Source organism: Fundulus heteroclitus, chromosome 17, assembly GCF_011125445.2.
Source record: "Fundulus heteroclitus isolate FHET01 chromosome 17, MU-UCD_Fhet_4.1, whole genome shotgun sequence".
Lineage (NCBI taxonomy): Eukaryota > Metazoa > Chordata > Actinopteri > Cyprinodontiformes > Fundulidae > Fundulus > Fundulus heteroclitus.
Genome location: NC_046377.1, coordinates 9,329,202 through 9,355,627, shown reverse-complemented (window position 1 = coordinate 9,355,627; position 26,426 = coordinate 9,329,202). Strand labels below are relative to the sequence as shown.

At 41.1% G+C, this 26,426-nt stretch overlaps 2 protein-coding genes across 9 annotated transcripts in view; one reads left to right on the top strand and one right to left on the bottom strand.

The window, feature by feature from the left end:
* The first annotated feature begins 230 nt into the window (after positions 1-230).
* prickle1b (prickle homolog 1b) lies at positions 231-15,531 on the top strand. The gene is given in 9 exon segments (XM_012853358.3): positions 231-584; positions 5,542-5,742; positions 6,397-6,510; positions 9,132-9,269; positions 11,480-11,683; positions 11,770-11,956; positions 12,885-13,877; positions 13,972-14,354; positions 14,356-15,531. Coding segments are annotated over 9 exon segments (2,808 nt in total). The 5' UTR covers positions 231-569; the 3' UTR covers positions 14,929-15,531.
* A 4,220-nt stretch (positions 15,532-19,751) lies between these two features.
* The window catches only part of pphln1 (periphilin 1), a 24,113-nt gene continuing 17,438 nt past the window's right edge, over positions 19,752-26,426 (bottom strand). For all 8 annotated transcript variants that reach the window (XM_012853360.3, XM_012853363.3, XM_012853364.3 and 5 more), the window contains one exon: positions 19,752-21,143. In XM_012853360.3, coding sequence (XP_012708814.2) covers positions 20,880-21,143 — 264 coding nt within the window. In that variant the 3' untranslated portion in view covers positions 19,752-20,879. The remainder of the gene's footprint in view (positions 21,144-26,426) is intronic.

The window sequence follows — 26,426 nt, the reverse complement described above, 5'->3', positions numbered from 1 at the left end:
GATATCATCTGGCTTTCAGGAATCATGCAGCCCAGTGAGGTACTGGCTGGAGGGCTCGGTGTCATGCCAGTGGAGGAAGGGAATGGGGAGATTGAGACATGGGTGAGGGGGTGTTGATTCTGAAGTGTGTTTGTGTGTGTCTGTGGGAGAGAGAGTATTGAAGTGCAGAGACAGGCGATTTGCTCTTTAGGGGAGGACTGAAGGGAGGGGCTGACAAGGCTTGGCTGCCCCAGGAGCACACAGTCACAGCGGGATCAGAGATACTGCAGATCGAGAAGTCACCTCCCTGCCCTCCCTGCTTGCCTACTGGACTTGGACGGTTTTGGATTGCTCAACGGGTTGCTCCTCCGACTGCTCTCTGAGACTGTCCGAATAGCTGACGTTAACTTTTGAAAGCTGCTCGAAGAAGGTTTTGAAGGGAGGGATACTTCCTGACTGATCTGGATACCATTAGAGCATGGATCTGTTCCAACTCCGTGCCGCAGAAAGGTTGCCAGAGCTGCGAAACTGAGTGACCGGGGAATTTGTGGAGGTTTATCACAGTTATGTGTGACAATGGAGCGAGATAGATGCCTTTAGTAAAGGTAAGACTAAAAAAAAAATCATTGTCAAACTGTTCTAAAAAATGGATCTTCTCAGATTTTTGGTGCAGCTGGTCTGATTCAAGCTGTTTCAAGTCTCTTGCACACCTCCCATAACCCATTTGGTCTTCAGGATAACCCTCTCCAGCCACCAGAAAGTAATTACCTCAATCTTCGAACTCCACAAAATAATAATTGATGCTCAAGTAAATCCTATCATCTTTAGATAAAGTAGATTTTAATTCGTTTTTCAAAACAGATTAATGCTTTGACTGCTCACTCAATTAATATGAAGCACGTATCTGCATTCGAGCTCCCATTAGAATGTCAGTACAGCTACGCTCCAGTGGAATTTAAAAAGGTAGCAGTTACAAAGATGCATAAAACATTTCTTTATGTATTTTTGTCATGTGACAACCTCTTTCAGGTGCTTTAAAACTAAGTTTTGCTTCACACATTGTAGGGTTTTGTGACCTGTTTGTTTATTCATTTTTCTCGCATTGGCAACTATCTTTGTCTCCCCTGATTGATCCTCTTCAGTTTGGAGTTAGTATTACCTCTGAACCACAGCTTACTGCTACCGAAAGTTTAAAACTTATATGAAACATGCTTTTGAATTATTTGGAATTGTTCATGATTTGTTTCGTTATTTAATGTTTGAAGATGTAGCAACAATTTTTGTATCTACCTATTGTTTTTATATAGGTAAAAGCTAGCGTTAGCACTGCTGCACAGCGAGCTGCAATAGGAATTTAGCAAAGTAGCTGTTTAAAACTAACATTAAACATCGCTTTGGAGATCATGGAGTTGTTTATGATCCCTATGTTTATTCTTTTGTCATTTGGCAGCTATTTTTGTCTGTGCTTATTGATTCTGTTGATATATAAACTAGCACTGAAGCACAGCCAGCTGCTATGGGAAGCTAGAAAAGAAGTAGGAAGTTAGGAAAGTAGCGGTATAAAAGGTAAGAAACACTGGATGTGTCTGACTGTTAATGCTCTGATGTGATTTCTTAAAACCGCTAATTTTCTGTCTAGAGGTTCCCTCTATGGACCACCGGACTTGCAATATTGAGTATTCGCGTTTGCGTATATACCGGAAATCACAAATCTGCAGTTGCTGCCCAAACAAGCTCAAAGAAGACTGCTGTTTCACATTTTACTCTTTTTCGTACCTTTTAAGATTGCCACGAGTCCTGTACGACTCATGGCTTTCCTGTGAAATTGATGCACAGGTCCAACAAATGTCACGGGGAATGGCAATCAGTTTGTGCCTCATTCACTTCAACATATTCTAATTGTTGCAGACATCATGCATTCCGATTTTCTGTCGGATCCGATGCCTCACCTGATCTGGTGTGTTCAGGCCTTAATGCACCCATTAACCATCCCATCAAATGTCATGCACTTCCTATAAAAAAAAAAATCACTTTTTTGTCTTTGTTAAACCGTTTACTACTCTTTATATACAATTTAACATTCCCACATTTTTCAGCTACCTGCAGCAGGAAGATAGCAAAGTTAAAACTTCCAGTCAACCTCTAAGATCCATCTATCTAGACGCTGTGACTGTGACTGTGACTGTGGTCATATTGAGTTTTCTGTATTTGTTAATATAGCGTTTCCTCAGGATGTTACATTGTGATGAGTGAGCCACTACACTAGAAGTTTCTCGGCCCTATGCTGGGCAGACCTCTTATGACCTAAAGCTATATTATTACTATGTTACTGGTATATGATTAAGATGTAGTTAGTGGTGTTTATTTTGCATACCATTAGTATTTCGGTGTCCTATATCTCTCCCGCATCAAAAAAGGGAGTATGATGTACTTTGCTGGTATTCTTCAAGTATGCGTATGGTTGCAGGTGAGTTAGAAAGACTGCATCTGGCCTTTGTTTGCTCAGACATAATGTTTTGAACCCAAATGCCTGTTTGAAAAAGAAAGAACTTTCTCTTTTTAACCTTCTTAACCTCTTTCTGTCGCATCTCCGCTGTTACCCGCGTCTTGAAGGGGAATACTTTTTTGTTTGTGTTTTATTTTATTTTTTTGACAAAGACAGCCATTGTGTTATTGCCAAGTGGTGACATGGTGAAATGTGAGTTGCTGTGTATATTGGCTCAGGAACCCACAGTCACCTTTTCCCCGTCGCTTGCGGGATGAGAGGCAGGGGAGCTGAAGGGCAGACGTACATTGTGAGCATGATGAATGAGGACGTAGCCGCTCAAGTTCACTCAAAGCGAAGCGAAGGGGGACTTTTTTTGGTTATTGATTAATAGGTCTTTGTAATTACAAGGGATAGAAAACACAAGATAGTCTTGGTAGCTCAAATAAGAGTTAATAAAAATTGTGAAAATTTTTAATTTCACCTTCCACAATTATTGATTCCAAGATCTTTGCAGCAGCTCTCCTAGGGCCTTGTCCATATAAGCACAATCCATCAAAAAAGGACTTTCTTTCCCGCTCCTGTTAACACATCTACATGACAACATTTCGATTGGGATCTCCGTGCACGACACACCAGTAGGAATGTTAACAACGGTGTAGATCCCCCTCACGCCCCTAGTAGGTGGTATGTGCTTTGAAACTCAACAACAGGCGCATGAGCACACTCCCTGCTCAAAAAGGCTAAATAAACTTTCAGAATGCCAGGGAGTCAAATGCTCTGCACATTAGCTTCAACTGATTGCAGTCATATTGCGTGTAGGAAATTAGGTCATAAATAATTGTAACACTAGAAGGAAACCATAGTTTGATCTAAACTTATCCTATATATGAATCATTTGCATATCCCACTTTTCATCCTTATTGTCTCAATACTTTTTTCTCAAATGAATACAATACATAAATTATATTGTTTTCAGTTTCACATTATGTTAATTTGACTAACTCTATCATATTTTGAGGCTTTTTACCAAAGGTGACATTTTAGGGGTGGGCTATAAAGTAAGAGCAATTAATTACACAAATTTGCGTTTTAAAAATATGTTTCTTCATCTAATCTCGTCACTTATTGATCTTAACTGGGTGACAGGAGTCGATTTAGGGCAAGCAAAGAGAAAAGCTTCTGCTTGATAACGTTATCTAGCTGTAGCTCACTTTAACAGATTAGCTGCCAAGGAACAAAGCAATGGTCTGATTCCTTTTTTATCCCATGATAAGAGCTGCGGGGTTTACCTTTAACTGCGGCTCTAATCTGTAAATTCTACGTTCTGTAGCCTTGTATGCTAATTGGAGGAATGCCTTTATGCCCCAAATCTTGTTCCTGGGGTTTTACTACATGGTGTGACGTTGGAGGTCTGCAAGGTGACACATGATGGAGGGCAGGCCTCCAGAATGAAGTGTAGGTTCCCCTTTTTACCTTTCAAGTAATAAAACTGGTTGTTTTTTTTTACCTCAACAAGCGACTCACAGGTAAGGAATTTCACAAGTGCAATAAGTGCCAGTGAAATTTGACACTGATAATTATAGCACGATACAAGCTACCGAGACTCTAATGTCCTTCAAAGTGCTGTTCTTATGTAAAACACCTAATCTACATACAGTTTTGAGGTGGGTGTGTGAAGTTTCAGTCTGTTTTTTACCCAAACAACAACTCATTCTGGTCTTTATTTGCATGTGAAAGATGTGGCGAGTGGGCAGGGTCTACATAAAAGTGGCCTTTTCGACACCTTCAGCTTTTGTTATCAGCCTGAGAGGGATCTAGAGAACATAGCTGCTGTGAGATAAGGAGGCTACTGCTGAAAGCGGAGGAGAGGGAGACAGACTCGATGGGTCTCCAATCCCTCGCCGGTCCGACCGTTATCAGCTCATAAACGTGGAGAACAAAAGATGTTTGTAATGCTCCTGAATGCAGATTCCCGCTATAGTACGAGTGCATGTTGTTTTGCAGACAGTTGTAGCTCAATGGTTTCATGGCATTTAGTTCAGGCCATTGGATTTTTTTGGGGGCTGAAAACGAAACGTTGCTGGGTTGTATTTTATTGCAGTCTCGAAACAGTAGATTTGTGGGCATCTTAATGGAAAAGTTAAAACTTAAAGGAGTTGTCTGATGTAATATTTAAAATAGGACAGACTCTGGTTTTGTCAAACTTGGGAGATTTTAAATTCCATTTTTTTTTTTTGAGTCCTTGAGTAAACACAAGTCCCAATAAGACTTCACTAATGGTTTAGTTGCAGAGACTCTTTCAATGTTTTGAATAGCTTATATACTTTATAAGCAAGCTGAAGATTATACATGTAGCACAAACTCTTGTCATTTGCACAACCATCTATAGGTTTTTGTTTCTTTTTGTGGCGATTACTCCTAAATACTGATTCATAATTTTTAAATGTCATTATTCTTACCATTGTTTAATCTTATTGTGACTCACTTTATTTTTTCAGTTTTTTTAAAAAATAACTTGTAATGCACATACTTTTTAACCTTTGTAAAATATGTTGTTTGTTCCCTAATTAATTCAGTAAGTAGTGAGGTAACTAATCTAATCTGACCTAATCATTTTTTAATCCAAGTATCTGATGGTCCTTGGCCACCTCCTGGCCTCCTCAGCGCCACGCACCTGCAAACGTTTTTCTTTCATTAAAGGTGAACTGACTGACTTAAATTGCAGAGAAACTGTTTTTACTTCACTGTTTTCTCTCTCCTCTCCTAATGTTTATGTTACAGGCAGTATGTTACACTTGTACAACACTGCCGGGGGTAGAGGCACTTATATGGTTGAGACTCTAAAAAAACAATGGGAAATTGACTGATTGCGAGCAATTACAAGCAATAATTGCAAGGCAACCCAGTGTCACCAATATTCCAGCAAAAACAAAGACAAAAGGGTCAAATGCAGATTATACATTTTTTGTATAATTTGGGGGGGGGGGGGACATGCAAAAGAAGCAAAGAATTGATAAAACACAAGGTCGTATTTTTGCAAATATAAATCCTCAATCCATTCTTTTTGTCTTCAGTGCCTGAGTTTGATGAACCGAGAGCGCAGCGACAGAAGGGACCGTCCTGTACCTCGAGGGCCGGACATGGAGGCTCGTTCAGGAGGGAAGGTGGGGAAGATGATGTCTGTGGGCTTTCAGAGGAGCTCCACCTCAGACGACGACTCCGGCTGTGTGCTTGAAGAGTACGCCTGGGTGCCACCTGGACTCAGGCCTGAACAGGTAAAGTCTGCCCTTCCAAAACCATTTAATTTGACCATTTTAGAGAGAGGCACATATAATCTTGGTCTTTCAGTGTGTCCTTAAGATTACCCATCTAATTTCGACATAGGATAACTCGCTGACAAAGCCCAAAGACCCAACACACATAATTGGACTTTAATTGTATAAAATTGTTTGCTATAAGCAGGAGGTTTTAGTGCAAGTAAGAATATTTTGTGCAGACTTGCCCTGGCACTGAGCTTATGCTCATCCACATTTAAGTCTGTGTACTCAGGATAAAGACATTCGTTTCGGCTCAGTCAGAAAATACTTTGCCATGTTTTTTTTTCCACCCTCTGTGGACATCCAAGCACCTTTTGCTCTGGCTTCCGTTCCTCCTGTCAAGGAAAATTAACCGAGGCAAACATTAACATTTTACAATCCCTTCGCTGTCTGCTTGTGTGTGAGCGGATTTCACAGTCAGGCGCCTGTGACTAGATATAGATTGGCATGTTTGGCCCATGGAATCACAAAAGGAAGATACACACTGATATGCCCGGTTGACAGCGAAAGACTCTACTTTCCTTAATGCCTCTAAGCAGCCCTACAAAGGAGTTGCTGTACGGCCTGGTGAGCGCTCAGATCTGCTCACGCACGTGTCTTCTTCCTCTCCAGGTCCAGATGTATTTCGCCTGTCTGCCAGAAGACAAGGTGCCGTACGTCAACAGCCCGGGAGAAAAACACCGGATCAGACAGCTCCTCTACCAGCTGCCACCGCACGACAATGAGGTAGAAAGAACTTTGTGATCAAAGTGTGACAAGAAATTTACAGAAAAAAAAAGGATTATGGAGTATAGACGCAGAAAAGATTAAAAATATAAACCAGTACTTAATCCATACTGTACTAGACATCTATAAACCACCGTTTTATAATGTACAATTTGCTGTGACATGGATTATCTTTTAGTAAAAATAATGCAGATGTAGGAAGATTGCTTACAGTCACACGAATGAGGTAATCTCAATTAATAAGAATATCATAGCATTTATTTCTTTGCCATTTCAATTAAAACAAACGTATACGTTATATAGATGATTACAACAAAGTAATACATTTCAAGCATTTATTTTTGTTCATTTTGATGATTATGGCTTCCACTTAATGAACGCACCAAATTCAAATACATTGTAAGACCAGTGTGGTATGCCAAGGTCATGGCCTACAACATTGTGGGATAAATAGTCATTTACACCCTCCAGTACGAGGAGAAGCCATAAAAATTATTTTGCTAAAGAAGCTGGCTGTTCGCACAGTGCTGTATATCCAAGCATGTTCATGGAAAGTTGAGTAAAAGGAAAAAGTGTGGGGACAAAAAGCGCTGGCGATGTTCTGACTATTTGTGTGAGTCCAAATTTAGGATTGGCCTCCAAAACAACCAATAATACCCAATAATCAAAACAAACCAATTAGCCTATTAAAGATCTGGGGCAGATTTACTGAGTAGAATGGGGGACATTTCTTAAATTCTTTCAATTCACTAACAGAACTCCTCTGCAAACTTGTAAATAATATTATGAGCACCCCCTCTGTTGAAAGGAAATGTTTTATCGAAAAGTTCCAAACTTCAATATTTTATATATCATATATAAAATATATATCATATATATATCAACTGAATCGTGTATGATTGTCCTGTTCTGAAGTTGTGTGTAGGACTGAGGTCTCAAGTTCTCTGAAGGCCTTGACAAATTTATCCCAAGGGAGAGAATAAAGACACACTCAGGTTAATCTCAGCTTACTTAACCTAGTCCTTTCACTTAACTTTCTTTAAATGAAATTAAATTCAACTTAAATAAACTAATCTTAACGCAATTTAAATCATCTTAAATTAACTTAATTCTACTCAAATCCTGTCCACTCCCAAATTTATTTCAACGTATCATATTTGGCTCTGTAGTTAATACTCCTTAAGTTCTTAAAAAGAAAAAAAGAAATGGTATGGCTTAGACAACCTTACATATGCTGCTGGTCTTAAGCAAAAATAAGTTGTAGCTATTTTCATTAAAGGAATCTGTGACAGCTCAATATACAAAATTATCCTAATTGATGTCCTATTTCATATTGAGGTGCTTAAATCAAGGCTAAAGCACCCCTTAAACCGTACTGACGAGCACACGCTTGGATTTATACACAATCAACCCGGGCAGACGACACGGCAGACAGCGTGGCGAATCAATGGATTAAGGAGCTGAATAAATTCTACAGAGTCTTGCTGAACAGAAACCTAAAACAATAGCCACATTCCCTCGAACAAAACAAAGCACAAATGTGCGACAGTAAAGCAAACACCCATCTCTTCTGTTCGCTCTGTTTATGATGTGCAAACCAGCTCTCCTTTCCCATTTACAATCCAGGAGTTTACATTAGGTGATAGGGTGGAGGGTTATCAACTGGGTGGGTGGGGGGTGGGGGTCTGTACACACACGGAAGATACACAATAGGTACACTCATCACATAGGCGGTGTTTGACTGAGCGGTTTTATGATGTTTGTTAGCAGTCCCGGCAGCCGGGGGAAGCGAAGTGATGCTTGACTAGCTGTGGTTAGGGGGGATAAGGTGTGTGTGTGTGTGTGTGTGTGTGTGTGTGTGTGTGTGTGTGTGTGTGTGTGTGTGTGTGTGTGTTCTTGTACTTGCAGCTGAGTGAGAACATTTTATTCTCGTTTTACTGTTAAGGTGAGGACATTTTTTTGGTCCTCAATGTTTTTTTTTTTTATGAGCTCGGGGGTTAGGTTTACCACTAAGGTGTCAATTAGGTTTAGGTCAGGGTTATGTATGTACTGGTAAAGGTTAGGGTTAGGGTCATAGAAAGGCTTGAAAATGAATCGAAGTTTATGAAAGTCAAGGCACAGTCCTCACTTTGTATTTTAGACAAGGATGTGCGTGTGTGTGTGTTTGTGAAAGGAAAAAAGAGACAGAGACAGCATCGCTTACTGTTGTTTAGACATCAACTGAGCTGGTTGTTAGGTCGGCCCTGCTCTTTTATCTGAGCCTTCATCCTCCTCTCTAAATACAGAAGAAGGGTTTGCATGTCGCTAATGCCATCCTTTCAAAGTAGCCTTGGGCGGAGAATTAGCTGTGATTAAACTCTTTCTCCAACCATATTTGGACTTTGTCGGACTTGCTTTTACCCAAGCATGAACACAGAGATGAAAGCAGCGCTATCAGCTGTAGCGTTCGCTTTTCCTCTCAAAGTACTTTGGAAATTGCTGCACACCTCTTTAACTTTTGAAAATGTTGTCACTTTGCAACTGTGACTTTCTCTGTGTAATTTATTGGGATTTTATGTGATATATTTCTTGCAACCCCACTTATGTTTTTTTGTTGGTGTTTTTTCTTTTTCCCCCAACAGTTGCGCTACTGCCAGTCCCTAACGGAGGAGGAAAAGAGGGAGCTCCAAATTTTCAGCAACCAAAGGAAGAGGGAGGCGCTGGGAAGAGGGACGCCGAAGATCCTCCCCAGAGCCCTGCAACACACTCGCTGTGAAAACGTATGCCCCCCCTCCCAACACACACGTACACACGTCACATTTACCGTGCACACATACGCCGAGGTAAGATGGCGGTCACAAAGAAGCCGGAGGATCTTCAGCTATTTATATCATGCGTCGCCGATCCACTATCCTCTCCTTGGCAGCCCGAGGGGCTGGTTCTGACTCGCTAATGCAGCCGTTTTAATCACTGACATAAACTTCCTCATTAGGGCAGGAGAGGAAACGGGGAAATTGGAGGGCTCATGTTTAACCCGAGCGGAGAGAGGCCAGTTCCTCATGAAGAGCTCAGCCAATTTCCTGCCAGCCATCTATAACCCAACGTGAGAGACTGGAAAAAAGGCGGCGGGATTAATTAGTAATTCTCTTCGCCTGAGTCCTGAAATCCTGTTTTTACACAAACAAGGTCTCAGTGTGTAGCCGGCAATTCCACACTAAGTGGCGTAATTAGATCTGTTCGCTGCGCGGCGATCTTGACTTGTTGAACAGAGTCGGGTTGAGCCCGGGACAAGACGCAGCTGCGTTCGCCGATATTCTAAACAGAAACATTAAGTGCGGCCGATCGTATTCCTTCCTTCGTTGCTCCAAACGTAAATATTGGTGTTATGTGGCTTCCGATGCACTCGTCTCCGAAGAGTGAGTCAACCACATCCTCTTCCAGGCGTTCCTGGAGGGAGCAGATGAGGCTAATTCCCCTCCCTGAGCATTCAGATGCGGTCTGTCACCACTCGGGAACCCAGACGCTAAAATGGAGAAGGGGGGTGCAAGGTCAAACACATGCTCACCGGATTCCACCGGACACACGCACTGGACCGGACATGCATGTATTTACGGCAGCTCTGCAAACATATGCTATTGTCAACCACGGGACATTTAATGACTGCACAGAACCTCATCGCTTTGCTAGACTCGGCCTTCAGGGATATGCAACACCACGGCTCTCAAGGCCCCGGTCTGTCCAAACTGGTCATAATGGCTAACAGCTGGGCATGCTGTCCCATAGCTGCCGATGAATGCCTTATAAATATGCCTAGTTATATAAAGACCGCACGTTGAGACAGGCTTTAACGATCGCGGTGGAGTCATGAGATCTTTTGTCAGAAGGCCAAGGCCGCTTTACGGATCAGAGGTGCTTACCAATGAGTTGCTGTTGATTTCAGGGCGAGCTACTGCGCTTTTAGAAGAGAGTGGAGTAGATCCCTAAAATAGCTACATTTTCGTGGCGCTCCAAGTGTGATCAACTTACTTAGTTCTAGCTGCTTTTGTTAAAACGAGGTGTACAGGCGTATCCCAAAATGAACGACAAAAAAAATTGAGAAGTGCATTACAAAAAGTGAAGTTTTAATATAAAAATGTCAAATTACTTCTGGTATTGCACAAAATATGCAATAAGTGTTTTTGGCTGGGCTGTCTTTTTTTGGGATGAATTACTGCCTTGGTCCAGCGTGGCACGGACGGAACAGCCTTTGTCACTTCTGGGATGTCAGGAAGGCCAATCTTGCTTTAATATAGGCTCATTTGCATTGCTGGATCTGGTGTCTAACAAGGAATGCAACAGCTGTAGCCCGTGTTCTGCATACGTCCGTCTCTGGTGGCTCGCTCAAGCCACAGTTCACAGCTTGGAAAATCTCCACGGAAACCCGGGTTTAAATGGGATTCACATCACATTCCCCACAAGCCTGGTATATGAGCACTGTTAATTCCATTATTATTTAGTTAATCCATTTCTTCCTTCCACTCAACTTTCTGTGAATATGCATGGATACAGCTCTCTCAGCTTTTCTAGCAATAACCTTTTGTCACCAGCCCTACTTGTGGAGGGGTATCAATGACCATGATTTAGGTGGCTAAACATGGCCATTACACAAAATTCCATCATTAAAAATATTGTTTATTGATTTTATGTCATATTATAATTTTAATAATGTAGAAAATCAATAAAATGAGTTAATAGAATTCTAAAAAAAAATCACTAGGTGTACTTGATCTCTGAGTATTACTCTTTTCTATGAACGTATGAAAATAGACGTTTATTAAGACGCACCGGTGTGACATATTGCACGTTCCGCTGTCTGCTTATCTCACACATTCCACATGCCTATTTAGCGGCTTCATTTGCGATCCTTCTTTCCCAGACTTTCAAAGAGTAATAATCACCATCAGGGTGGACAGCCTTATCTCACAGATTACCTCCTGTTTGTGTTTGACAGTGTCGTGGCGGCGTTAATGGAGGGGAGATGGCCATTTTCGCCTCCAGAGCTGGGCCCGGTCCTTGCTGGCACCCGGCGTGCTTTGCGTGCTCCATGTGCCAGGAGCTCCTGGTAGATCTCATCTATTTCTATCAAAACGGCAAGATCTTCTGTGGCCGACACCACGCAGAGCTCATGAAACCTCGATGCTCCTCTTGCGATGAGGTAATGTGCCCGATGGTCCAACGCTAGCTAGCCACTGTAGCATTTTAAACTGACGCAAGCTGACTGCGTTTTTCATATCTACCCAGATCATCTTTGCGGATGAATGCACCGAGGCAGAGGGACGTCACTGGCACATGAAGCACTTTGCCTGTTTTGAGTGCGGGACGATGCTAGGCGGACAACGGTACATCATGAAAAACGGACGGCCCTACTGCTGTGGGTGCTTTGAGTCACTGTATGCGGAGTACTGTGAGGCCTGTGGAGAAAACATAGGTAAGCAATACTAAAGACATTTTTATAAATGAGTGTGTTAAAGGTATAGCGGATGATCTGCTCGAGTTCCAGCGGGATCAGCTTATCTATTGGTTGTCCCACATGCCAATGATTGTGAAGTGCTCATTCGGCGCCGATGTGCGTGCTCGTTCCTTGTTAGTTTCCTTTTGCTGGACATGTGCACTTCTATCTTTTATGTATCCAGTGACCTTCAGTTTCAACCCTTCATTGTAGCTCCGCTGCTCTCACAGGATACTTTGAGAGTCGCAAGAAGCAAACTGTCTTTCAAATTTATGAGAGCAAGTGGAAGGCCTCATTAGAAACACATTAAACCAGAGTTTATTTGGAAGATTCTTTCACGTGATTCCCCTGAGGAGTGGAAAAGCTGATAGGATGGTCTTGCACATGCGCAGTTGTTCAAAAAGTGATTTGGGCGTTTCTTACCTACATTTCCAGAAAAATATGTCCATTGTACCTTTTAATATTTTTAACACTATGAACTTGTGGCAAGTAGTTTTATCCGCCTTCAAGAATTCAATTCAGTTTATTTATACAACACCAATTAACAACAAAAAGTACTTCACAAAAACTAGTCAGTTAAAAATACAAACATACAGAATCCTGTGCAACCATGGCAATGTGGTAAGAGGTATTTGGAGGATAGATGCACATTATTCAGATACTGTTCATCCAATTGGACTGACCTTGAAAGCAGATTGAGAAGCATTTTTAAACTCCAGAGGTGCACAGAAACTATAGATCTAACCAAAAATACTTTGCAGCTGCAGTTGCAGTGGATGTTGGAGATACAAAGCAGTGAGTCAGGGGGCCTTGATATTTAAGAGATTTAATATCAGACCTACGTCCCTGGTTGGACGCCTGAAAACAAGATTACAGTGACTTGATTCTTGTTTTTTTTTTTCTTTAGGTGTCGACCATGCTCAGATGACCTATGAAGGTGTTCACTGGCACGCCACAGACCAGTGCTTCTGTTGTACCCAGTGTAAGACATCATTGCTGGGTTGTCCTTTCTTACCCAAGCAAGGTCGCATCTATTGCTCAAAGGCCTGCAGCCAGGGGGAAGATGTACATGCCTCTGACTCATCAGATTCTGCTTTCCAATCGGCTCGCTCACGGGAATCTCGACGGAGCGTCCGCATGGGGAAGAGCAGTAGGCCCGCTGAACAGTGGCGTCAGTCACAGCTGTTTAGTCCTCCAGCTGCTGTCACTGCTTATGAGCACAGGTTTGGGGAGGGAGAGGGAGATGGAGACGCCGATGGGGACATCGATATAGTGGGGAGCAAGCTTACCCGTCTCGGACTGGAGGAGGAGAGGTTCTGGAGAGAGCGGGAAGAGCAGGATGCCGGTGGAGAGGAGGATCCGGAGGAGTGGGCTCAGCACGAGGACTACATGACTCAGCTTCTGCTCAAGTTTGGTGATCGTGGGATGCTACACCAGCTCCAGCCGTCATGTCTAAAGTCACCAAGCCCCAACGGTGATGCAACGCGGCTAATAAATGATCCCTGGTTAAAGTCCGAATCGACATCAGTTGGGCGTAACCCCTCCTCTCCCACCCCTACCAGTCCCACCCAGAGCCAAACTTCTGTTCAGTCTCGAGCTAACAGCCTTAGCCCTGGCTTGATAGACAAGAAGCATCTACCGGAAATGTACTGGGCCCAGTCGCAGGACGGCCTTGGAGACTCGGCTTATGGGAGCCATCCAGGTCCCGCCAGTGCAAGAAAGATCCAAGAGCTGGAGTTGGACCAAGATCAGGAGCAGTCTGGAGTAGGAAAACAGGCCTTTTGGCCAGACACAAGACAGTGGTATGATGACTCCCTGGAGTGTATCGCTGATGAGCTAAGGAAGGTTGAAAAGGGCGTAGGAGATTCCATGGACTCCCTTGCTTTGTCAAACATCACTGGTAAGCATTGTGCTTATTGTCTTGATTGGGTTCTTCCTTCTTTTAAATGTCAAAAAACGCATTCCGACATACATTTCTTGTTCACTGTTTTTAGGTGCGTCGGTGGATGGAGATGCAACCACAGCCTACAACCTTCACACCATCCACGATTCCTCCATGACTGTCGAGTGTGAAAAAATGAGCAACATGGGAACGTTTAATTCATCACATATTCACCACAGCGCAAACTCCCTCGGGCTCAACATGGAAAAGAGAGCTGAGGGGGAAGAGAATGGGGTAGCGCTCGGAATGAGGGTTGGTCCTGTAGGACTTCACTCAATGTCTCCACAATCAGAGGGCCTCCCCGCATCCTTTGTTCAAGCTCCAGCTCTGAGGAGGAGCAAGTCGCAATCCAGGCCCCCTCAGATGGTCAAGTTCTCAGAGGACACGGTGGACAATGGCTACAACGACGGTTTTGAGGTCAGCGTCATGAAACATCCCTATGAGCGAGAAACCACAGAGAAGAGCGTGCTGCCCGGAGGAGCTGGGCAGAGCGAGAAGCCACTCGACGAGCCACCACGGCAGAAGCAGGCCCCAACACCACCGCCAGGGCCGGCGCCACCGGAGCCGCAAAACCCGCTCGGACAACGCGCTTCACATGGTACCTGTGGGGAGAGCGCAGAGGCCGTTTGATCCTCAGCAGCAGGACATAGCAAACCCACCATACGGTGCGATGCGCCTCCAGCACCCCACGCACATGCTGCCGCTGGCCTTCTCCCAAACCCGATCTGACTACATGCTTCGCAGCTCGAACCAGAGCAGCTCGCGGTTTGACCAGTTCATGGATCTCCACAGGGACGAGGACGACTGGTGCTCGACTTGTTCCTCGTCGTCGTCGGACTCTGAGGAAGAGGGATATTTCCTCGGCCAACCAATCCCCCAGCCTCGGGCGGTTGGCCGTTACTACGCAGAAGACTACCCGACGAGGGTGACCGCCCTCACGGCCCTCAGCCATGGCTCACAGACAGGTCGCCGGAAGGGCCACAGCTCCAAAAACTGTATCATTTCATAGCAACGCACGCTATTGTTGTCATGAAGCGCACTACCCAAAGCAATATGGTAAAGATTTTCAGTTAGGTCTGTCATATTTCATAAAGAGGCCATTACTGAGCTGGTTAAAAAAAAAAAAAAACATGTATCATAACAGGATGCGAATAACAGGGAAGTTTTGAATTGCACGAAGAGAGGGTTTTATGGTCAGTTAACACAACGGTATATTAGTGTCTTTTTTTTCCAGAGGTTAATAATGCAAGTAGATCCTAGAAACTATCAAATAATTATTTAATGTTTAACAAGACAACGTAAAAATGTATATAATAAGTTAAAATTTCAGTACTGGTATTTTTATACTCAGCCTTTGCAAGTGTGAAAACCGTTTTGCTTGAGTGGTATGAATTAAAGACTGAGAAGGAGCTACCACTTGGTTCACAGAAAAGAGCCATGTTATTCCTGTTTGACATCTGCATCACCTTCCACATTATGTACCCGCAATCTGTGTACAGAACTGACAGCAACACACCTGTATCTGCACCCGATCTCCGCCATTGCTCTAAGATAACCAAGCATACACTTTGTGATGTAAAGATGCTTGTAATAAATATTTTCTTTTCTCCAACGCTTTAAGAATCATCTTGAATCGGGCTATATAAACAAGTGTCATTTTCATGTCAAGCAGAAAAACTTTCTAAAAACTCGAATGTGGACTTCGGCTATGATTTGTCTGGTTTTCCAGTCTAATTTTATTGCTTTTCCAAGTGGGACCTAACTATTTTCACAGTAATACTGTTTTGGTTGATTCTCAAACCATTCAGCTTTCACCCATGAACAGTTTATGCTTGTCACTTATACTTTCTAAACAGCATTTAAAAATCTTTCATTTTAGATCATTTATTCAGCGCTGAAACAAAATCCCAGATTAAAGGCTCAACAGTACCACATGTTATTGAAGCATTTTTTGCAATTTATATCTTACTTCAGGTTGAAGACAGTCAATTAACTTTGAATTACTAAACCATGTTGTAGGGTTAGGGGTATAAATATGACAGAGGTCCTTTTCTATTGGCCTCCTTCTAAATGGAAAAGTCAAGAAAACATGAATTTCATGTAAACTAGCTGGGTCGCCCTGTGACGGACTTTCCAAGGTCTACTGCACCTCTCGCCCAATGACCTCTGGAGAAAGGCAACATCCCATGTTCTCCTCCTTTCCTATAGATGACAGTGGGCAATTGCTCTTAGCAAAGCAATCTTTGAAATCCAGTTATTCTTGCCACTGACCCGAAAAACAAATTTAGCAACGGTAATTTTTATTGAACACTGAGTAAAGTTAGTTAAAGGACCACCATTTTATTCAATGTTTTTTTTTTTTTATCTTGAAGGGGATTTAGATGTTGCTGTGACTCATATTTTGCCGGACTCTTCAAAGAGTTGTAAATACTGAAGGCAGTGGGCAGGAAGGATCTCCTGTAGCGGTCTGTCTTACGGCAGATCTGGAGAAGCCTCGGACTGAAGACGCTGTTGATGTACTACGGTCTGCGAAAGAGGAAGCTCAGGGTTATCTGTAACGTTCTTCATTTTATGAACAATCCTTTGCACAATCATCTCCAGAGGTTGTACAGGAGTCCTCAGGACAGAGCCATCCCATGATGGAAATAATATTTGACCTATTCCTGTTTCTCCTGAAATCTACAATCTTCTCCTTTGTTTTATTTACATTCAAGATGAGATGAGTTTTTCCAAACCCTGCCATAAAGAGGTCCACCAACTCCATGTTCTCAGCTTCTTGTCCATCAGGTCCCATTGCTGCTTGCTTACTCAGGAAGGCTAACAGGAGTCGCTTTAAGGACCTTCTTGATGTGGGATGTCAGGGCAACAGCTCTATAGTTGTTGATAACTGATAGGTGAGTATTTGGTACCAGAACAAGGCAGGAGGTCTTCCAAAACATGGAACCTTCTCCTGGATCAGGCTAGGGTTAAAGAGGGGCTGCAAAATCCCATATTCCAATTTTTAGTTTTTACAATTAGAAAAAAATTGAAAAAAGAGAAATATTACATTCTCTTCAATTGAATGTTTATATATTTATACAAAATACTGTTTATATGGCATGATTTGACCAAATTACAACACAAAAAGAGCTTTCCCCAAACCTTGAGAGAATATTCCATTCATCTTAATTTTTTTTAAACGATTTTTAAACAAGACAAGAGTGCTGAACCTCATATCAGAAAATGGCACAAAGAAAATACAATAGCTACTCACTAGAATTTGCTCACTTCTTCAGTCAGGATAATAATTTAGAAGCGGTTACAAAGCGGTACGAGGGTTTTCATGCTATCACAATTGGTTTTAATTGGCACAGCTTACAATTTCTTTAAAACTCTTTAAAAGCTCTGCCTGTTTTAGATGCTGTCTAAACTCAACCCACCTAAAACATTTGAATGCTTCTTAAGCAGGGCTTGGGAGGTAATTTAGCCTTTTGAATAAGTTGTGTTGGTACAAAAAGACATCTATGATACCTTGCAAAAAAAAAATTCACCCCTCTTAACATTTTGTCCAATTTGTTACATTCACATCTGTAATTTAAATGTTTTTGAATCTCCTTTTTTGTGTGATGGATCTGCACAAAATAGTCCAAGTTGGTGAAGTGGAATGAGAAAAAAAGAAAGAATGAAGAATAAAATTTGCCTTGTGGCAGAGGGACAGCACAGAGACCAAAAGTAACCCTGGAGGAGCTGCAGAGATTCACAGCAGAGACTGGAGGATGTGTCCGTAGGAGCACAATAAGCCGTAGTCTCAATAGAGCTGGGCTTTATGGAAGAGTGTCTGGGAAAAATAAGACATTACTAAATGTTGAAATAAGAAGGCACATTTTGAGTTCCCCAAATGTATGGGACAAAGTGCTATAGTCAGGTGGGAGCAAAACTGAACTTTTTGGCCACTAGAGAAACCGCTAAAACCATCCCCAGACTGAGAAACTGGTCTGAGTCAAAGGAAAGATGGCTACAGGGATTATACTGTTCCTCACAAAAGTATTCACACCCCTTTAACATTTCCACACATTATGTCACATTACAACCACAAACATTAATATATTTTATTGGAATCTTATGTGAAAGACAAACACAAAGTGGTTTACATTTGTGAGGTAGAAATAAAATTATACACAAGGTTTTTTCTTTACAAATAAAAAGCTGAAAAGGGCATTGTGCAAAAAGTATTTAGCCCCCCTGAGGCAATACTTTGTGGAACCATAATTTGCTGCAATTACAGCTGCGAGGCTTTTATTGTACGTCTCTACCAGCTTTGCACATCTAGTGACTGAACTTTTCGCTCATTCGTCTTTCCAAAACAGCTCAAGCTCAGTCGGATTAGATGGAGAGCGTTTGTGAAGAGCAGTTTTTAGATCTTGCCACACATTTTCGATTGGGTTTAGGTTGGAATTTGACTGAGCTGTGCGAACACATGAGTACTTTTGTTTCAAACGATTCCATTATAGCCCTTCGTGCTGGAAGGCGAACCCCCAGAGCATGATGCTGCCACCACCATATCTAACAATGGAGATGATGTGTCCAGAGTGATGTGCAGTGTTAGTTCTCCGCCACACATGGCGTTTTGCATTTTGGCCAAAAAGTTACATTTTGGTCTTGTCTGACCAAAGCATCTTCTTCCACGTGTTCGCTGTGTCCCCAACATGGCGTCTGGCAAACAATACTTCTTTAGGTTTTCTTTTAACAATAACTTTCTCCTTGCTACTCTTCCATGAAGACCACATTTGTGCAGTGCCCAACAAATAGTTGTCCTGTGTGGACAGATTCCCCCACCTGAGCTGTGGATCTCTCTGGTTGCTCCAGAGTCACCTCGGTCCCTCTTGTTCGGCCTGTAAGTTAAGTTGTGCCGTACTCTCTTCATTTCAGGATGATCGATTGAGCAGTGCTTCGTGAGATGCTCAAAGCTTGGGAAATTTTTTTTTTATAGCCTAAGCCTGTTTAAAACCTCGCCACGACTCCCCCCGACCAGCCTGGTGTGTTCCCTGGACTGCATGATGCCGTTTGCTCCCTGATATTCTCCTAACCAACCTCTGAGGCCATCACAGCGACTTCTGAAGGTAGAACTCAAGAAAAAGTGGCTGAACACTTACATTTTTTTATTGGTATAAAATGAATAAATAAATCAAGAGAAGTGGTGAGAAAATTATATAATTGTATACCACTGTGTTGGCGTTTCACATAAGATTCCTACAAAATATATTTATGTTGGTGGTTGTAATGTGACAAATGTGGAAAAGTTCAAGGGGTATAAATATTTTTGTAAGCCACCAAATGCAGTAATATTGAGCAAAACCTACATCAGTCTTCCTGTTACTTGAGATTGGAACCGAGGTTGATCTTCCAGCAGGACAATGACCCGAAGAATACTGCTAAACCAACACAGGTGATTTAAGGGGAGACCTTTAAACGTGCTGGAATGGTCTAGTCAAAGTCCAGAGCTCAATCCAATAGAGAATCTGTGGTTAGACTCGAAATATGGTGTTCACAAGGGAAAAGCATCCAACGTACAGGAGCTGCAGCAGTTTTTCTTGATGAGCAAAAGGCCAGATGTGGTGAACTTTGAGACTAATCCAAAGCCACTAACAGCTGTAATTCTCAACAAAATACTTCCTTTGGGGAGTTGAATAGTTCTAAGTTCTGTTTTTTTTCATTCCATTTATTGTTTTCATGACTTTGTTTCAGTGAGGTATAAATACGAGAATAAAAAAAAAATCTTAGTCGTTCTTCCAATATTGGAAAGACAAGAGAACATGGAGTTTGTGCAAGGTAAAGACAGTCCAAAGTCTAATCCCTGGTGTATACATAATGTGACAGACGTATTTATTTTAGGAGTTCCTCAAAATGAAAGAGAGAGAACATGCCAAATCACTCAGGCAGATGTCCCTTGATGTTCATAATTCACAAAATACTTACAGGGAGTTAGTTGCATGCCCATACTTAAGAGCAAGATAAAAGCTAAAAGAAGAAAAGACGAGGATTTTTATGAAACCAAGTATAACCAAAACATTTTTTTTTCTAATATTTACTTTAGGCAAATCAACATGTCTAGGAACTTTCAGTTAGTATTCCATAACTTTGTTTCCCTGAGGTATAAATATCACATAGGCTTTTTTTCTATTAGACACACTTCAAAATGGGAAAGACCTAAGAACATGAAATTCCTGCAAGGCACAAAGTAGCTACTAGAGCACAAACTCACCCATATCTAGTCAGAGCAATGATTAAAACATAAAAAAAAAAAAAAAGCCAACTGTGGCAATCTGAGGTCACCAAGTCCTATTCTATAAAAAAAAATCTTGTACATCTACTTGTGGAAGGATCTGCGTCCTTGTATATTATGTAATTTATAGGTGATTTCTATAAAGATGAAAAAGATTCAAGCTGTTTTTTTTCCCCCTTCTTCCCAGAAACGGATGACAGATTTGAAATTTAGAAGAAGCAGAACGAGAAGACGAAAAAAAAAGGGTCAAATTCAAATATTTCTATACAGTACAAATTTATGACGTTTTAGGTTTTTCCATTTGTAGCACCAACTCATACACACACACACACACACACACACACGTCTGAATGAATTCAAAATTCAATTCACATAGCAGAAAACAAAAACTTACAAAATGTGAGATGTGTGATTGAAAACATCATGGGAGCCATGGAGACTTGTCATTTTTAAATATTTTTTTTTTTTTTTTTACATTTAAGCAAAACAAACAACCGTTAGAATATTTTTTTTTTACATTTTCCATAGAAAACCTGAAGGAAATCCATTCAAAAATAACACTGTTCACTCCTGTGGTGAGTTCCTTAGGTCGCTGTGGCCTACAGTATGTTTAGTCAGTCCAGCAATCCTAAATTTCTGCCGTTCAGTCCAAAAAACCCCAATCTGGTCCCGACTGGAGCGGATTTGGACAGGACGAATCAGAAAGACGAGCTGTGGTTCACTGCGGTCTTTAAGAGTTTCTGGGCCACGGCAGCGGTGGCGGAGTCACAGACGGTGGAATCTGGCAGCCGGACCTCCTCGTCCAGCTCTTTGATGAAGTGTTTGAGGTCCTCCAGGCAGCGCTCGCGTATCTCCCCGAGATTCTCTCTGAGGGGGACTTGCAGCTGTTTCTCCAGGCTGGGATCCTTCGCCACCAGCATTTTGACCACCATTCCGAATGTCTCGCAATCCTGCCTGTAGACCTAGACGAGGACAGGGGAAAATTTGTTAAACTTTTTTTTGTTTTTGTTGCTTTTCTGATAAAATAAAACTCAAGAGAACAACATTCATTTATATTATCGTGGCACTGATCTACCGAAATGAATGCAGATTTCAGGGTGAATGGGAGTTCAAAGTTTCTGGGGAAAGTCTCTAATGTGGGGATGATGAACCGTTTCCTTCCTGCGCTGCCCTACCACCCGGATGCAAACACTTCACAGCACTACGCCTGAGTGGCCTACTCTGGTGTGAACACATGCCGGGTATTGTCAGAACACAAATGCTGCCTCTTTTGCATTTAATAAACCCACTTGGCACCAGTGGAGAAACTACAAAAAAAAGGTTTGATTGGTGTTTTAGAGGTTTACATCAGGTGTTAAAAGGTGCAATGAGGGAGGAAGACCTTTGGAGAGAACCCATCATTACCACAGAAGTTTGAGCGTTAAAAACATAATGGAGGTTACGTTGCCTTGGAAATCTCTTATTTACATTTTTTTTCTCACTTTTGGACACATTCCAACCAGAAATCTGTATCAACATTAAACCTGCTTGAATTAAAGTCAGGTCATTATCTGTTAAATACAAAAACTAATTAAACAATGCCAAAATTGGCTTCCAATATTCAGTGTTGTATGGGGCTTTTGTGGCATCAGGATCACATTTATTTTGTTTGTAAAATCCCAATAATAGAAGGTAGATGTAGAAGGTAATGTTTTTTTTTTTCCACATTTTAGAGCAAGTTTGAATTCTAGTTAAACTGGTTCCTAAAGTTGTCAAGAAGAAACGGGTGGTAAGAAACTTTAGGAGTTTGAATTACTGTTTTTCCAAGCAATTCAAAAATACTGATGATTAAATGTTAAAAACAAAATATTCAGAATGACTTGGTCATGTCAAATTTATATAAATTAATGTTAAAAACGGACTCAATAATTAAGCATTATTAGCCCTTTCTTTTTTGTTAAATATTGTAAAGCTTGTCGGAATGAAGCAATAATGTTAGTTTTTTTCAAAGTGTATCTACACCAGGAAAATTATAAAAATAAAAAATGTATTTCAATGCTGCAAAGAAATCCTGTGAAAATCTGAGGGAAGATTAAAAAAACAAAACAATTAAATATGCTCTGCAAACCAATCCGACTGAGCAAGATCTGCGGTCCAAAAGAAACATTTGCAAAAATTGACAAAAATATGAAAAAGTTCTACTTTTCCACTGTATAAGCTTTCAGTTCAGTCTATCCAGATTATCACTGTATTCCTGGGCCAGTTTGCAGTTTTGTAAGACAAAAGCTAAGCCCCATTTAAACCGTTTAGTATGAGCCGCCCTTTTTATTGGGCCTAAATAATTTGTTTTAAAGTTGCAATGTAGAAACTGACAATATTTCACAGCCCATTTAATTAGTGAGCCAGTCTCCTCTATCCCCAAGTTTTCTTTTGCTTGAGTCAGAACAACTAAATGAATCCTCCAACGCTGATGATGTTACACAAGTTCACGCGCTGGAGGCCGATTCCCAAACATCCCGTGTAAAAGTGCGAACAGACAAACATCCATGTGCCCATCAGCATCCGTGTTGAAAATTAGGTCAGGCAAGAGCAACTTTCAGTCGCTCACCAACGGTGGCTTCTGCACCGCAGGGCGCCCTGACTCACCAACTTATTTATAGATTTTCACACTGTTCCTAGACTGCAACGCATGCTCGCAAGAGCAGAGACGTCCAGAACAGAGATCGGCTGTCAAACAGAGTCTATTTATTTGCAACAAAAGAATAATAATAGAAAAGTAAAATATAAGTCACTCAAGAATGAAAGATCAGAAAGTAGAACCACTTTTTAATTGAACTATATTTTATGATGAGAGTTGGATGAATCCTAAAAATCTTATGGGGTGAGGTTAACATCACGACAGAAAGTTGTGCTGCTTGAAATAAGGTGTATAACCTACAATCAGCTACATTTTAAAATCTAAATTACTTTGATTTGCACAATCTGTACCAGGTTGTCTTTTAAAAATGTTTTTTTTTTTTTTTTTTTTTAGATGTTACAGTTTGACATCTTGGATACCATTATTTTGTTTAAAAATTAGAACATTAAAATAAAGTGTAAAATTAGAAAATTGCTTGGAATCTAAACCTGAAGTTTAGGAACCACCTATCCAATAGAAACACTACAATTTTCCTTTTTCTGTTTTTGCATCAAATTTGGTAATTAAAAAGAGAGCTTTAAAGAAAAACAAATCTGTTTTGAGAAAGAGTTTGACCAAAGCTAAAGTGTTGTGGTAGCACGGATGATCTAAATGTCAACCAATGTAATTTTATTTATCAGAAATGTTCTTCTTTTAGATAACGAAAAACTGTTTTTTTTTTTTTTCCCCAGACGGTGCAGGGAACCTGGAGACAAAACCTGACATTTCTAAGACAAGAACTGAGAGCACAAGTATAAATGTATTCTGGATTCGTTTCCAATCCTTTCATGTTCAGAATTACACCATGTTCAAATATGAACATGCAGCGCCGCTAACATTTGGTGAAAGGTCCCTTAGCATGTTGCAGAGAAACCACGTGCTATTTTTTTTAGCTATTAAAAGGCTTTCAACATATTTCTTGCTGGACATTTGAAAAAAAATAAAATAAAAAAAAATGGTAGCGCTCCTTGGTTTTGTGGAACAAACCAATTAATGGTAACTAGAGCTTCCATGGAGTTTAAGTCAACTTTGGGGAAGACAATCCTGATTAGTCCATTCTAAAACCAGTGTCATTGATGTATTTGGGCTCGCACCCAATTCTGGCCAAGATTCAACCTAACTGTCACTCTCAGATAATAGTAAAATGTCTTTGGATGTTTAAGAACAACCCAGAGCGCACAAACGCTCAAGCCTGCAGTGCACTGGGTAACGCAGCAAAACTGGTGAAAATGACCACAGTGAAGAAAGGTTTACATCCATGGACGGAGAGGATACCAAATGCCTCTCGTAGGAAGGGTTTAAGACCAGATGGGACAAAGACGAACCAGTTTGAAAACAATTTCAAAAAGTTTGGAGGAGTTACCTTAAGGCTTTTTAACCAAAGGACATAACTTTTTGAAGAATATCTGCATTCCCACGTTTCCTGCAGGCGAGGAATTGGAGGACGCTGTGCGTTTTCATGAAATTCATCAAATTCGCCAAGTCCTCACTCCAAGCAGTGTCTCTTTGCCGATCTCTTAAATTTCCCACTGCTGCTTGCCATGATTGTCGATGTTCCTGTTCTGCTGCTCAAGTAACTTCTGTTCTTTTTTTTTCTTCTTTTGAACACGCGCAGGTGTTAAGCAAAAATAAACCGAAATACAGTGTTTATATGCACAGGATATCAGGGGATGGAGAAAGGTCTAGCTGTGGTTACATTATTTCAGGGAATCTGAGAAGTCGTTCTGAGAGTTTGCTTATCACATTTTGCTGTTGACTTGTTCACTCGAGAAATCAGTAACCCCCTGAAATCAGAGTACAGTGGAATTTCTGCACGTGTATGGACTCGTTAGCCATGTTTCCATCCAATTGTCACACGGATTTTGAGCAAATTTTAAAATGTTTAGGCAAATTTCCATCTGCTGGTTTGGTGCGACTTAACCAGGCTATGCAAAATGTAGTTTTATGAGAAGTTGAGGTCACTCATAGCTGTAATTAGCTGCAGAGGTTGTAAACTAGCATGGACCAGACACATTTAGAAAAAAAAGAATGTGTTGCTATCAGAAAAGTTGTAATTGTTCTGTCATGTCGGCTAGTATCGGTGATGTTACATGTAGCCCAGAAATGTTGAGAAAGAAATGCGTCATTATGGGAATATCTGGGAGGACTCAAGTGAGCGTAAAAGCTTTTTTGTTTATTTGAGGAAGTTATTTAAAATTTTGCCCTTTCCATCAACCTTTCCCAATGCAATATTTCAAAATGCTCATAAAAACGATGGGAACACGGCTATTGCATCAATTGTCAAGCTTGGTGATGGCAGCATGATGCTGGGTTTGAATCGTCTTGTTACTGAAAAGTGCTATATAAATAAACTTGCCTTCACTGCAAAAACGGAACTAAAAATAAGTAAAATGTTCTTAAAATTTGTGTACTTTGTCCTTGATTTGAGCAGGTAAATAAGATCATCTGCCAATAGAATAAGATTTTTGCACTTAAAATAGGAACAATTCATCTCCATCATCTTATTTCAAGTGCAGTATATCTAATTATCTTATATTAGGGGTCAAAATACTCATTCCATTGGCAGATAATCTTATTTACCTGCTCAAATCTAGGACAAATACACAAATTTTAAGAACATTTTACTTATTTTTAGATCCGTTTTTGCAGTGATTGCCTTGGTTGGCTGTTTTGCTACAAAGAGATGCCGACGCAGTTTACAAAGTCAGTGTGTTTCTCTGTAGCTTGTGGAAGGACCCTGCAGTAAACATTACTGGGGGTGTAGATGCAGTATGTAGCTGAATGTGTATATCTAATTTTGTCCCTGTAATGATTCAATTTATTGTGGATATTTCATACAGATTTGAAAAGAATTCTTGTTTCTTAAAAACTCTTTGCAGTAAAATCCCTCCAAGAAAAGAACAAAACAACTCAAATTACATTTTAAAAACTGAACCTGTTATGAAACCAGAGTTTATGGTTCAGTTGTTCCATCCCAGCCACTTGTTTGATGCTAGCTAGCCCCTCCTACCCCATGCCCAACCTTACACAAACACTTGCAGATGGAGGGAAACAGAAATACCAGTGGTTTTTAAATGATTTACTTAACAATGGGAAGAAACAGTCACATTAATCACTTCAGAGGAAAGGTGTGGTGATCATCAGGACAGTTTCTAAACCAGGTGGTGACGCAAATCAAAACACACCCGCACTTTAAACTGGGGGTGTTTCCGTACGTTTTGTATGTGAAATTATGTGGGATGTTTATGCTAAAACGTGTAAACCCCCTCTCTATGCTGTTCTGGATACACTAGAGAAATGTAACGTTGTCGTTCAGCGGTTGATTATTTCTACAGTTCTCTCAGGATGTATCCAATCAGTGTGTGGACAACACCGCCTATGAATACAGGAAGAAGCTGCTCCTACAAAACAATGTGCTGAAATTGAGGTTCCTGTATTCAACCGCACTTCCTAAAAATCAAATCGGGTTATCCAGTCAGGAAGGAAAGAAGTGGTCCTCGACAGAATGAGAGCTTCTGTCTCCAGAGTATTTTTGTGTGTTTCGCAAACGCTCTTCCAAGTCCTTAAAAAACGAGACCATGGAAAACAT